Source organism: Neovison vison, chromosome 12 (assembly GCF_020171115.1).
Source record: "Neovison vison isolate M4711 chromosome 12, ASM_NN_V1, whole genome shotgun sequence".
Classification (NCBI taxonomy): domain Eukaryota; kingdom Metazoa; phylum Chordata; class Mammalia; order Carnivora; family Mustelidae; genus Neogale; species Neogale vison.
The window spans coordinates 122,781,938-122,796,455 of NC_058102.1; the positions used below are offsets into that span (position 1 = coordinate 122,781,938).

General features: G+C 46.7%; 1 protein-coding gene across 1 annotated transcript in view; it reads right to left on the minus strand.

Moving 5' to 3' along the window:
- Positions 1-14,518, minus strand: part of FAM171A1 (family with sequence similarity 171 member A1) — a 127,796-nt gene that overhangs the window by 17,624 nt on the left and 95,654 nt on the right. The window contains exon 5 of the mRNA XM_044226629.1: positions 9,990-10,166. Within this exon, the coding sequence (XP_044082564.1) occupies positions 9,990-10,166 (177 nt within the window). The remainder of the gene's footprint in view (positions 1-9,989; positions 10,167-14,518) is intronic.

Here is a 14,518-nt window from a genome sequence, read left to right on the forward strand (position 1 = left end):
AAACAGCAATGTAACGTAGTACCTGATGACTCTGGGGCACTTGTCACTTGTATAAACAGGACCGAGACACAGGGCGAAGCTTCTTTTGTTCTTTTTGTTTTGTTTTTTTAAAAATTTTATTTATTTATTTGATAGACAGAGATCACAAGTAGGTGAAGAGGGAGGCAGAGAGAGAGGGGGAAGCAGGTTCCCCACTGAGCAGAGAGCCCGATGCAGGGCTCCAACCCAGGACCCCGGGATCATGATCTGAGCCAAAGGCAGAGGCTTTAACTCACTGAACCCACTTCACCCACAGGTGCCCCTGGGTGAAGTTTCTGAACTCAGTGTGCTATGATTCCATTCTCCTGCCACCTTTTTCTAGCTGAACTTGCCAAGAAATTCTCCTCTTTCCACAGACTTTGATCTTACCTTTTCTAATATGATGGGGTCCCTGATGAATGGCAGCTACCCAGTTCAGTTCTCTCTCTGCGATTCTATTCTATCCACTAGTCCGCTCCTTAGTGTATATCCAGCCAATGACGGTATCCGGTAGCTTTAAATTCAGTATCGCATCCTGATGATGCAGAATGTTCCTCATATTAAGTTTTACAAGATTAATATCAGAACCCAAACCTCAGATTTTAAAACCCTTGGCGAATAATTCCCATACACCAAAGAATCTCTCTGGGCCAAAAGGTTCCAGTTGGAAAAACCTGGCATCTTCCTCAGCAAAGCGAAGACCTTGGGATCTTCGTCCCACCTGAGTCCTCCTCTCTGGGGTCCTCACCTGGGAGGTCAGGACAATAACACAGGTTGCTGTAAAGATCAAGGGTGCAGAATTGTAAGAAGTTAGAGCAGGCTGGGGCTGAAGTTAGGACACTGGGCAGCTGGCCAGGCTAACACTTGTTTGGCACAGCAGGGGACTTACGTGCCTGCTTTGCTCAAATCAAAACCTATTTTGAACCGTAAGAATGATCTGGAAATAGGGAAACAGCACTGACATTCAAAACATAGACCAGCTCATACAAATATGAAACAAAGGTACGTACCAGCCAGTCAGACTGGATACCTGGGGCCTCCCAGCCACACGGCAGCCCTGGCTGAGAGGGGATATTCAATTTAAGGACACTAGGACTTTCCTGTACCTGTCCTTTCTTATATCCTGCTTCACCCCTACTGTAGAAGCTGAACATGAGCTCCGTATCAGCAGGGATGATTGTAATAATGACGGCTAACATGCCCAGAGCTCTCTACCATTGTTCCCAACTTATGGCCCAGGGATGTTAAGATGCTTGCTCTACATCACACAACTAATAACCCACTGGTTACTAGGAGGAGCCAGTGTCCCAGCCCAAGCTGCCTCAACTGCTGGGCTTCACGCTGCCCATACTCTATAGACTCCTGCTAAACACGGTGCAAATTCTATCAGAAATACCTTCCCCGGTAATTATCCATTTCAACGGAGAGAACTGAACATAGAAGACATTTTAAAATTATTAGGTTTTAAAGTAAATTATGGAAGTTTGCACCTTCCTATTTTTCACCCAGGATGACGTCAGAACGAGCCACGGCGGACACAGCGCTTCAAACGCAGGCCAAGGGGCAGTGGCAACGCAAGGGGGCTCTGAGGCTTCCAGGTGACCGGGAGGCCGGCGGGAGGATAAAATTTGCCACAGAAAATCCACAACGTGAATATTCTGTAAGTGGCAAGGAAGAGTTGATCCTAAGACACATTTCCTTCCAGGAGGAACACACCGATCTGTACACACTCCAAGGCCACGATGCGGGCAACAGTCACTTGTAAAGCTTCCCCAAAACGGTTTCGGGGAAACTCAAGCACAGAAGTTCTAGTTCTGTGTAAAGTGACAACTGGGAAGATGAAGTCTGTAAGAATAAGGTCTCAGAACAAAAATGGCCCCGAACCACAGCGACAATGTAGCCCATGTGATGGTATTCATTATTCTCTGAAAAGTCTCATTTCAGGGCTGGGGGTGGGGTGCAGTGGTGGCTATAAACACTAACGGCTTAACGATTCCTAGGAATGGATTGATATCACAAGAATGGTTTTTTTAGTTGCTAGGCAACAACTGAAAAACCAAGGTCCGTGTTCTGAGATCACTGTGCCTCTGTTCTCCCCACCGGCAGCACACGGGCTCCTCAGCCTGAGCGTTCTCCCCTCGGACAACGGGGGCCGCGCATCAAAGCGGTGATGCTCATGGTCTGTTGTGGCGAAAAGATGCCCATCTGTGTCTCGAAACCACACCAGTTTGTTGGCCACGTGGCAGGTGAGATTTCCGGTCAGCGAGAGTTCCGCCGGATTACCACCATGTCCCCAAATGACATCCTGTCCCTCCCTCCAGTGTCCCTTTCTCTCCTTTCCATCATTTCAGTCGGCTTTCTTTGCAGGTAAATTACCTTGGTTTCTCTGACATATCCAACAGAAGCCGGAATTCACTTTTGCAGGCAATTTTAACATCTGGGGAAGTGGAGACTCCTTTCCTGGGAGTTATTTATTTGTTTCTAAGAAACAGCCTTCTCTGGGAGAAGACTTACTTCTTACCATCTTTCTTAAGGATCTACTGACATCACACTTAAGATTAGGTAAGTCTGCTTCCTTCTTTGTAGTACTCTTACCTACGGAGTCTGTTCTTTTTAATTTAATTTTATTTACTTATTTGTCAGAGAAATAGCACACAAGTCGGGGAGTGGCAGGCAGAGGGAGAAGGAGGCTTCCCGCTGAACAAGGAGCCTGATGTGGGACTCGATCCCAGGACCCTGGGATCATGACCTGAGCCAAAGGCAGACACTTAACTGATTGAGCCACGCAGGTGTCCCCAGAGTCTGTTCTTTTTGAAAAAATAAACGATGGCATGTATGGTTCTAAAATTAATATCACGCAAGTAAATATGCACTTAATTGCTAGAAACATGAACTCCTTTTGTTCTAACTTTTGCCCAGCCTGTATAATATAGTTCATCCTTATAATTCAGTCTTTACAACTCAGTATTTGGTATGTCACCTTTCCTCCTGATGTAGGGCTCAGGATAGAGAAAGAAAATAAGGCAGTGATATTAGGTTCATTTTTTTTTTTGCCAGTTCCAAACATAATTTGGTGCTATAAGAACTCCCATTCCTACCTCCCCCCACCAAAAAATACAATGAAATGGAAAAAACATCCAGATCTATGTTTTAAATCAAGCTCCACCTCAGAGGGCAGGCTGTCTGTAACTTACCAAAATGGACTAATTCAGAGAGCCCGGGATCGGCAGTCACGTTCACTGTCTGAAGCGGAGACCAAGCCCCTCCAGGCCAGCTCTGAGAGGGGATCCTGACTGCCTGCTACATATGCACCATACAGGCATGCTAAGAGGTGGTTCACTAACTGCCATTTCTATAGCAACCCACACACACTCTGCAGGCTGTGTTTTGGGAAGGCAGTTAAAACTGGATTCTACAATGTAGCTCCACTTAGAAGATGCTTTTATTTCTGTCATCTCGTTAGTATGAGAGTATTCAAATCCAGTAACCCAACTGATCATTAAATGGCAGAAACTTATCACATCCAGAAACCGAAAGGTTGATTTCTTGGCCAATGTCACTCGGTCACTTTCAATCCGAACCACTGACCTGGTTTGCATGCTCAGAAGTGACTGACCCTCAGGGCATCAAGTCAGATCACAGTCTGACAACTGGGGAACATTGGACAGCCATCTGCTGTCCCAGTTCTAGGCGAGAGAGCAAATGCCTGTAAAAGCAAGCTGACAGAATGCTCCTGGACAGCCCAGAAAGCCTCAGCTACGATGCATTCAGCAGGACCAGTGAAACTTCATGTGCCAGACCCGGACAGGAAAACCACTTCCTCCAAAGGACACACTGCACCCCCGCACGTGACTGACGAGGCCGTGTGCATGTCCACGACACCCTCCCCCGTGCCCACCCATGACACAGACACTGGCATTGTTCTAGTTTGCAAAAGTGCACCATTAGAAGATCGTAAGCTCAAGAAATCCGCTAACTACTCAAAAGAAAGACTTGTGCTCACTATACCAAGTCCCCCCCACCGACCCCTTGCAGCATCAAGTGGCATTTGAACACGACAGCTTCAGTGCTGCATGTAAATACAGCAAAGGTCTGAATTCTAGTATATGCAAGCTACACTTCTTAAAAAAAAGCTTTTTTTTGGGAAAGGACACGTAACAATGAGCCAATTCAAACTGCTGTAACATACTAAACAAAATCCAACTTTACTTATGTTCTCAGAGTGCTGATCTATTCGGTCATCCTCCGACGAACACGTGGCTAATTTGTATAATGGAAAATTTCTCGTATGTTCCAAAAGAAAGACAAAAGGTAACTGTAGCCACTAAAAGAAAGCAGAAGACAAGAGCGATAAATGGCAGCATCAGATACGGAGCCCGCTCTAACGATGTCTTAAAGGGAGCCCCTCTAGGTCCCTCTCTTGAGAGTACACTTTGGTTATCTGGCAGTCACGGACTGTGGTATTCAAGTTAGTGTTAACATGCGGATTTATTTTTCAAATAAAAGTCCCATGGGAGTAAAAGCGATTTCATCTTTCTTTAGAGAGTTTGAAGTCTTGCCCTATAACAAAGCTGTTATCACTCTGGGCATCAATTCTCACTCCTGGCACAATGCTGGAGGGCTACCTGGAGGGCAGGAAGTACGGACTGTGGCTGCACCAGGCACCCCCACTTCGGGCCTGCAGACCATGAGCTAGAATCTACATTTTTTTTTTTTAAAGATTTTATTTATTTATTTGAGAGAGAGAGACAGTGAGAGAGAGAATGAGCGAGGAGAAGGTCAGAGAGCGAAGCAGACTCCCCATGGGCTGGGAGCCTGATGCGGGACTCGATCCCGGGACTCCAGGATCACGCCCTGAGCCGGAGGCAGTCGTCCAACCAACTGAGCCACCCAGGCGTCCCTACATTTTTTTTTTTTTTAAAGATTTTATTTATTTGTCAGAGAGAGAGAGCACGCACAAGCAGGGGGAACAGCAGGCAGAGGCAGCAGGGAGCCTGATGGAGGGCTCGATCCCAGGATCCTGAGATCATGACCTGAGCCGAAGACAGATGCTGAACCAACTGAACCACCCAGGCGCCCCTAGAATCTACGTTCTAATACTAGAACGGTTAAGAGCTTCCCTGTTGCAGGCCTTTTAGATCAAGGATCACATTTTTCTGTATGAAGTCAGTACGTATTTTAAGTTTGTGGGGACATCCAGTCTCTGTCTCATCCACTCAGCTCCACGGGCATAATGAGACAGCACTCATGCAGACCATCCACAAATGGGTATGGTTGTGTTCCAGCATCTTCGTCTCTTTAGGTTGCTATAAAAAAAAATAACCTGGGGCACCCGGGTGGCTCAGTGGGTTAAAGTCTCTGCCTTCAGCTCAGATCATGATCCCAGGGTCCTGGGATTGAGCCCGCATCGGGCTCTCTGCTCAGCAGGGAGCCTGCTTCCCCCCCCACCCCCTGCCTGCCTCTCTGCCTACTTGTGATCTCTGTCTGTCAAATAAATAAATAAAATCTTAAAAAAAAAAATCACAACCCAACTGTATTCTCTTGTAGTTCTGGAAGTGAAAGGTCTGAAGTCAGTTCCCCAGAGCCCAAGTCAAGGTGTCCACAGGCTTGGATCCTTCTGGAGGAAGGAGGCTCCCAGGGGAAAATCTGTGGAATTGCCTTTTTCAGCTTCTCATTGCTGCCTGTGTTCCTTGGCCTGTGACCTCTTCCTCCATAGTCAAAGGACATCACTTGAGTTTCTGCTTCCAACACCCTGTTGCCATCTCTCCGGTTCTGACTCCTCCTGTCTGCCTCACAAGGACTGCCATGATCGCAGTACGTGCAATCTCTCTGTTCATACGTATATGATTGTCTTCTGTGTAGACAGTCCTCTGAAGTACAAATGTTATTTCATAATACATTCAACTGCCCTGATAACTAAGAAAATGCAAGGTCCTGCCCATATGTCTTTCTAGTATCCCTGTAATACATACAATTTAAGTGAGAAGGGCTACGTGACTATTTAGGGGTTGGAGAAAGGGATTTGAAAACAGAGATCCCGCCCACATAATGTGACACGCTATGGGGACCCCTTAGCGCAGCCGGGAAAGGGGAAGAGCAGACAGTTTGGTGCTGTAGCAATGCAGGTGTGCAGAAGACAGTGGCTTGAAATGAGGCAGAGTGATAGGCAGGGGCTGGCTCTGAAGGCATCTGTGTGCCCGAGAAGCATGGACTGGTTCACTACGAGTAGCTTGGGGACAATCTCACATGGGAAAGTGGTCTGTGCTTTGGAAAAATAATCTACATAGCGATACAGAAGACCTAGTGGAGGGAAGAGAGATGGAAGGCACGCCAACAGCTACAGGAATTGGGCAGAAAATGGGGCAAGAGTCTGAACCGAGGCAGAGGTGACATGGAGAGGATGGGGAGAGGGAAAGCTTGAAAAGTGCTGATCTGACAGCAACACAGGACCAGATGTGGCTGCAGGAATAAAGTGGGGACAACTCTCTGGTTTCTACTCTGATGATCTGGTAGGCGATATCCTTAACCAAGAAAGGGAACACGAAGAGGTTTAGAAGCTGGAGTGAGAGTTCACTAATAAGCCTTAATTTTAGGCATCTTGGACTTGAATTTCCCATGGCACATTCATAAATGGATGTCTATTGGAAGGTCAGAAACACAGAGCAGAAACCAGCACCTGGGTGCATGGGGAGCCATGGGAGTGAGGGAAGAGGTGAGATGACCCAGCAACTCATGTAAGGTAAGGTAGCAGCTGGGCAGAGGGCAGAGGCCAGCAGCCAGCAGATGAGGAGGACCCAGGGGAAAACTGAGTCAGAGAGTCAACAGAGGAGGGCCCCTCATAAGGAAGGAAGCCCTTCAAATGCTGCAGAGACATCAAGGCAGATGAGGAGGTCACCTGCCTTCAGAGTTGTGCAGCTGCTTGGTGACCCTGTTTCCCATGAGTTGGTAGCAGGAACGGGATCACGGTGGGCTGAGAAATGGAAGCAGCACATGAAGAACAGTCCTTCAAGAGATCTGGGTTAAGAGGTTTAGAGGACACAGTCTGTGAGAGCTTTCTACAGGACAGGGAGACTTCTGTTTACTTTATAAACTCTTACAACGTCCTTGCTCTGTGCTAGGTGCTCTACTAAGCCTTTTACAACCATTAATTCATTTTATCCTTGGACTGGTTAATTTTCTGTGTCAACTTGGCTAGGCCATGGTTCCTAGATATTTAGTCAAGCACATATCAATGTTGCTGTGAAGGTATTTTTAAAATGAGATTAACAATATTAAATCAGTAGGCTAAGTAAAGTAGATTATGCTTCATAATGTGGGTGGGCCTCATCTGGTCAGTTGCAAGCGTTAAGAAAAATGATTGACCTCCCCCAAGGAAGAGAGAATTCTGCCAGCAGACTACCTTTGGGCTCAAACTGCAGCACTGGCTCTTCTCTGGATCTCCAGTCTACCGGTTGACCTGCGGATTATGGACTGGCCAGCTTCCACAAATGTATAAGCCAATTCCTTAAAATAAATCGGTTTCCTCCTTTACTTACCCACCTATCCACCACACACACACACACACACACACACACACAATTGGTTATTTCTCTGGAGAACTTTGTCTAGTACACTCACTTCAACAACATTAGGTATTATTATTATCATCACCATTTTCACAGCTGAGGAAACAGGCACAGAGAGGTTAAGTAATTTGCTCAGGGCACACAGCCAGTGGGTACCGGAGTCGGAGTTCTAATCCAGTGTGCCGCCAGACCACTTGCTCTTAACCACATGCCATGCTGTGGCTCCAGAGCACTGGCCTGGGCACGTCTGCGGCCAACTGGGAGGTCGAAGGGAGAGAAGCAGAATATACAAAGAAATAAGAGCCTCGACAAACACATGTCTTATCTGAATGAGAAAACAGGCATGGGGATTTGCCCAAGGTGGGACTTACAGCTTTATAAGAGCAGACCCAGGTTTTCAGGATATAAAATGCGAGCTGTCTCCCTTCTCCTTCCTACTTTCTCCTGTGTGCTTCTGAGATTCTCCTAGTCAGGTCCCTCTCAATTTGTTGGCTTCTGGGAGGTGCTGGGCTCCTTATGTCCTAAGTCATGGAGTACACATGTCGGTGGTAGCCTATCTCAGTGCAGTGTATGTTAATGCAATGGCACCGTCCATCCATCAATGTCAAGTTTAATACGTCTTTAGTAAAATCAGTGAATTCCACACAATTATGGCTCCTGTTAGTAATTATTTGGAAAGCAAAACAAAATAAAACAAACCAAACCAAACCAAACCAAACCCTACCCTACCCAACAGGCATTTCTTTTCAAATATAAATTCCCAGAACTATGATTTGACTACTCATGGAATTAGGTATCTTTGAAAACACATTGGACATCAAACATCTCCCAATAATCTTTGTGCAAAATCAGCTAATGCTTTAAAATCCTGGACGAGGGCATCTGAAAACTGGTATTTTCAAGCTTGACTTTCAAGGGACGGCATACCCAAGGGGTGTAAGAATGAAGACGGTATGGAAATCCAAGCACACAAACATGGGAGCCCATATTGCTGTGATGAGTATCAACTATAAAACTTCCTACAGAACAGTCTGGAAGGATGTATTAAAAGCTTTAGAATTGCATACATTTTTAATCCAGCAGCATCACTTCCTCTAAAATTTTATCCTAAGGAAACAATCATGGCCATGCCTAAAGATTTAGCTACAAAGATATTTATCCCAGCCCTGGTAAGAACAGCAATGTTTTCTCTAGTTCTAGGGCACAGGGCCACCAAATTATGGCACACTGACATAATGAAATACTACGCAATCATTAATTCTGACGTTGCGGACTCACAGTGGATGCTAGGTAAAGATGTTTATGATATGCTAGTGATTTTTAAAGGCAAGTTACAGAACAGCGTACAGCATTTAATCCCATTCCTGTTAAAAATATATTTTGTGGAACGCAGTCTTTCTAATAGGGCCCCAGGGATGCCCACTTGCGGGCATTCACACACATGTACGGTCCACCCCACCCTGTACCCACGTTGGGCCCTGTGACCAATAGCATCTGGAAAGAAGTGACGGTGTGCCCCTTTGACATTAGGCTGTAAAATACTGGGTGACTTCCATTTTGCCCACTTGTCCTTCTGTGTTTCATTTTACTCTTTTTCCCTTGGGTCATTTGCTCCGGTGAACGCAAGCTGCCATGGTGTGAGCAGCCCTATGGGGGGACCCCCTGGCAAGGAATGGAAGCTTCCGACCTAAAGACCAAGGCTGGTGAGGAGCCAAGGCCTGCAACAGCCCTGCGGGACTGCAAGCGCGTCACCAGCCCCTACCGGACCCCGAGATGAACACAGCCCTGGCTGGCGGCCCAGCTGCAAGCTTGCTAGTGGCCCTGACCCAGAAACCACCCTCCCAGTTGGGCTCTGCCTGGACCCCTGGCCCTCCAGAAACGTGAGCTAAGAGATGCTCAGTGTTGTTTGAAGCTGCTGAGTCTTGGGGCAATCTGTCATCCAGCAACAGAAACCTATCACATACGTGCATGGCGGAACGACCAGGAGGATGTAATGCAAAATTCGATGAGTGGTTTTTCTCTAGGTAGGGGGATTATGGCTCCTTTTTAGTTTCTCTTTGGGGACATTTTGGCAATGTTTTTCCTTTTTCATTAACTTAAAAAAACACATGACCGAGAGAGAGGATAGAACTTTCACAGGATAAAAGGTTAAAGATTAGCGGAGCTGATTTTAGCTCTAATAACCTTTAAAGGCTCAAGTAAGTTAGCTTAAATGTACCACAAAAACAAAAGCAAGAGGACCCTTCTGAGAGTGCACCTGCACGGCCCAGTGGCGTGAGTTTCACCAGCCAGAAACCTCACGGTGCATTCAGTACCTGCAAGGAAAGGAGACTTGGACGGGCTTCTTAAAAGAGAAATCCATCAGTCATGAAGTCACCTGCTAGCCAATCACGGAGTCTCGCTTACCCAGCTTCTGGTCAAACCGCCACGCCGCCACGTAGGCATTGTGCCTCAGACTGCTCTGCGTGGCCAGGGGCACGGTGACATAAATGGGCCCATCCACCAGCACTGGCGTCCCATCGCCGCTGAGCAAGTGGACGCTGACGGCCGTGACTGGGGTCAGGTCGTACCTGGTGCCATTTCCTGCAAGCAAGAGGGATTCTCCATCACACGTGCAGAAGGGACCTATGAGGGACTCAGGCCGCTGTCTGCACCCACCATTCACAAAGTACGGTGCCTCCTACACGCCAGGGACTGTAGTAAGCACTTGGCATTTCTAAAATCCTCACTGCATCTTTGTAAGGCAGGCAAAATCCACATTTTATACGTAAAAGCAACAGGCTCACGGAGGGCAGTCGTCATAGGAGCTGGCCCCAGGGGTGTGGGGGGTCTGTCTGGGATCCAAGCTCAGGTTTGCCGACTCCAAATACACTGCGGTGCTTTGCTTTCAAAAAGGGACCTCAAAAGGAAAAGACTCATCTATAAAGTGAGAGGACAGGATGTGCAGAAATCCCTGACATCAACTCCTAGACAAAGTCAGCCCCATGCACGTGTAAATTATTTGGCAGAGCCCCATTGTGAAACCAAATGTTTTAAATTAGAGACTGCTTAAAAAAGGGGGGGGGGTTTCCCCCCAAGGAATGCTTCTACTAAAAGTAAACTACTGAAAACTTGGACTTGAAATATTTATGAGTTATTTTAGTTGCCATTGTTATTTTGATCTGTTTAAAAGGAATTTAATACCCCAATTATTCTACATTAGAGGGCTTTTACCCAAGCCTATGCTTTAATGACTGCCTACTTTATAGATAAATCAGGGAATGCTTATGACAGTGATATTATATTTATATACTTAAGTAATCCATTTCAGGATAATTTTTCTCCAGTGAAATATAATATCACACAAAATGTTTTCTGTTATAATTTTAAATCTTGAGCACAATGACAAAAGCATGGTGATAAAAAAAAATGTAAGCTCCATCAGAACATAATCTATAGGATTTCTTACGGTACTTAGATATTTACCAACCCATCAACTCCCTGAGTTAATGCAAACCTCCACTTAGGACTAGATATAAACATTTAAAGTGAATCTAAGTGAATTTTAGGGTTCAACACCAGTTATAGCTAAACCCTTTGTAGGACAATGTATATATGGGTCACGACAGTGCTACCTTTCACAATTTATGCCCATCTCTGTCCTTGAAGGAAAAGGCATGATGATGGGAATTTCATCAAAAGGTCCATCCTGGAATCAGGTTCAAGTTCTGAAATCTTGCAGTCTGACCATTTCACTTTAGGGTAAAGAAAATCCAAACCCAGGATTTACCAGATTTCTGGTCAAAGCATCTTCTGGATGGAGACCTAAACGTGCCAACTGCCCCAAGAAGACACAGGAGTATAAAAAGCCAGGTAGGTCTACCATGTACCTCTCTAGGTTCTGTTAGACTCTCTGGATGAGACAGAAGTGAAAACCAAGAGAAATTCAGGAACTCACTAGACTTGGTATAAACAACTTGAACCTATGTTCTCAACTGGGGAGTGCTGCTGCCGCCAGCAAACCTGAGCAGGAGGTCCGCAGAGGGAAGCAGCAGGTAGGCTAGAAAAACCTTCCAGACTCATCACCCAACCTTGCCTCCCACTTAGTTCCACCTCCTCATGCCCACTCAGGAATTCTCCCTTCCTTTTTTCTTTTGCACACTCCTCATCCAGGAAGCCGGGCTTCCAGTACCCGATGCCCCCCTCTAGCTGCACACGTGGCCTCAGGCAAGTTACTTTGCTCCTGAGGGATTTGTTTTTCTTATCTGCATCATCTGGACTAGATGCTTTCCTATAAGCCTATGGAAAGAAAACAGACTCAGCTATAAACATTCAGAAGTAAGTACAGCATTGCAGAAAAGGGCATCTTAGTTAAAGCAATATACATTAGGTTCATGGGATTTAAGGTTCTTTTAAAAGCTCTCCATTAGAAGACACTGTAGGCAGTGATACCCGCTTTCTTGAGGCTTCTTTTCTCTTTCTCAGTGCCCTGCTAAATGTCCACTCCTACTCTATGCCTTCCCAAACACTCTCTCTTTACCCTCCCACTCTCTTTATTCTGGAAGGGCTCAATTGTTTCTCTTCCAGGCCTTATTCTAAGACTGCAACAAAGCACTGAGGTCTGCATATAATAAGGTCTTTCCTTCTTGTTCCCTCCTGATGTTACCAGGCTCCTGTCATGACCGAATAAAGATCATAGTCAGGCAAAGCCAGCAGGGTGAGGGGCAGCACCACTGGACCAAGCTTAGGAGGCCTCCAACCCATCCCTTGTAATATGAGGGGTTCGGTTCGGAGAGCATCTAGGGTTCTGTCCAGCTTTGACTTCTGTTACCAGCTTTGCTGGTTGTTAGTCATTTTACCGACTCCTCTCTGTCTTCCTGGAGTTACTAGCAGGAGTCATTCCTTGAAAACCTTTGGGAATGTCAGAGGGCAGTGGTGTGCCTTCTTAGCGCAACCAGAGTGGGGAGTGTGATGCCGGGAAAGTGGAGCATCTCTGACCCTTGTGGGGGATGAGGTTGCCCCGTGTGACACCAGGAAACTGTGGAGCAGGTGGACGCAGGGGAATGAATGAGAAAGTGGGCCAAACCTCCATCTGGCTGAGTTGTTCTATTTACAACTCTGGAAACTCCCACTGACTGGACACAACCAAGAATACTCCGAGAAAACCAGCCTCCAGAGCCCTTTCCAGTCCCATTCGCGGCCTGCATTCACCATTCCCAGACTCCAGTTACGACCCGCCATTTCATAGCTATGTGTGGGCCGGGCCAGGCCGGGCTTTTGTGGCCCTGCCATGAGCAAGTGTGGGGGGTGCGGGGAGGAGAGGCTCTGCACCACAAAACCAGAGACAGGCACCTAGTTGACGAGATGTCGGGGTGCTCAGCAAAGCCCACGCTCCTATTGCCCTCACAAGTGTGAACCAACACGCCTAGGGGTGGCCGCCTTTCCTGGCAGCGCTCAAGGAGTGTCTGATTCCTCTTCCCACATCAGCTGTCAGTTATTTCAATGGAAAAGAAGTTGTATGTAACCTTCTGAAGACCTTCCTTCTTTCCTCTGAAATAACGGAGTGATTTTAAAATAAAGCAAACCCCACTAAAATCAATAGTTCTATGTCTTTGCATTCTTCTCCCTTCCTCCTCATCTCGGGTTTCATAATTTATTCAAGAGCTCTTGGAAGTGGGGCACAGAAAAATTAATGAGCTCTGAGGAATGAGGCTGTCCCTCCAAGTTAGGGTTCTGTGATTGTGCACCATTTGTTGGGGACACTGGCAGGAGGTTGCACGATGGTCTCAAATTGTACTTTTTCGTGTTCCCTGAAATACGACTTTTCTCCTCAAGCCATACGCTTAAAGTAAAAGCCAACATTTCCCCCAATAATGTTTACTTAAAGTGACTGCCATGCGGTTTTATCTGATGGCCAATTACTGATCTTAATTGCATTTTCATCACGCATAAAACTGGAAGAACCATTTCTGAAAGCAGATGCCAGCGACAGGCGAAAAGGGAGTTACCAGCTACCAGGTCACTTTGATCAGTCACCAGAAATTCGGCAGCATTCTACAAAATGAATCAGATGCTGCAGGTGTACAAGCTTTTTCAGAAGGACCCAAGATCCATTTATGGAAAGCACCGGACAAGTCAGGGAAATTCAATAAAAGCGTTTCTGGGAAAATGCGGTCACCTCCTCACCTAGCGGGATTTCGCCCAGAACAGACTCCAGTTTTCACGTTTATGTTGTGACTAGTCCAAAGTATCAAGAAAAGAAGAAGGGAGACAAGAAATGACTCAGGACCTCCACAGCCTCCACCTTCCAGTCCCGAGGAGTAGGGACCCAGCGAGTGCCAAAGGCACCACTGGCTGAGAGCCAGTCCTTTTTTTTACCGGTAAGGAATTATTACATACTTTCTGGCTGCTGGTTTTTAGTTTCTCTGATATTTTAGCTCTGTGTCAGGCCAGTCTAGGGTGACACAGACCGAGCTGACTTAGAGGCCTGGATTCAAATCAACATCAAAGCCTGACCGCTGTTTGCCAAGTCAAGGTGGAGAGAACAGTGCAGAGGATGGGAAGATGTGGGAAAATGCGGGGTGACACACGGTAGAGAGCCGAGGCTCCTGCTCCTAAACGCTCCTGATTCCTAGACATGACAGGGCCCATTGTCCTGCCTCTCTGCATCAGAGCCACTGCCCCTCTTCCCCTCCCCGCTGTGACCCGTGGGTGGGAGGAGCTGGGTATCCCTGCGGGGGGGCACCCACTCCAGAGACAAGTGGGACAAGGGGCAGAGAGCCTTATATTTTGGGGGAAAAAAACCCAACTTCAATTAAAAGCACTTCTCTGAATTACATTTAATCTATCAAAGGGGAGCTCCGAAGGGACGTGAGGCAGGATGGCTGAAGGAGAGGAACGTACTCACATGTATTCCCGCCGTGGTGTAGACAGGAACCCCTAACACCGTTTCCAAC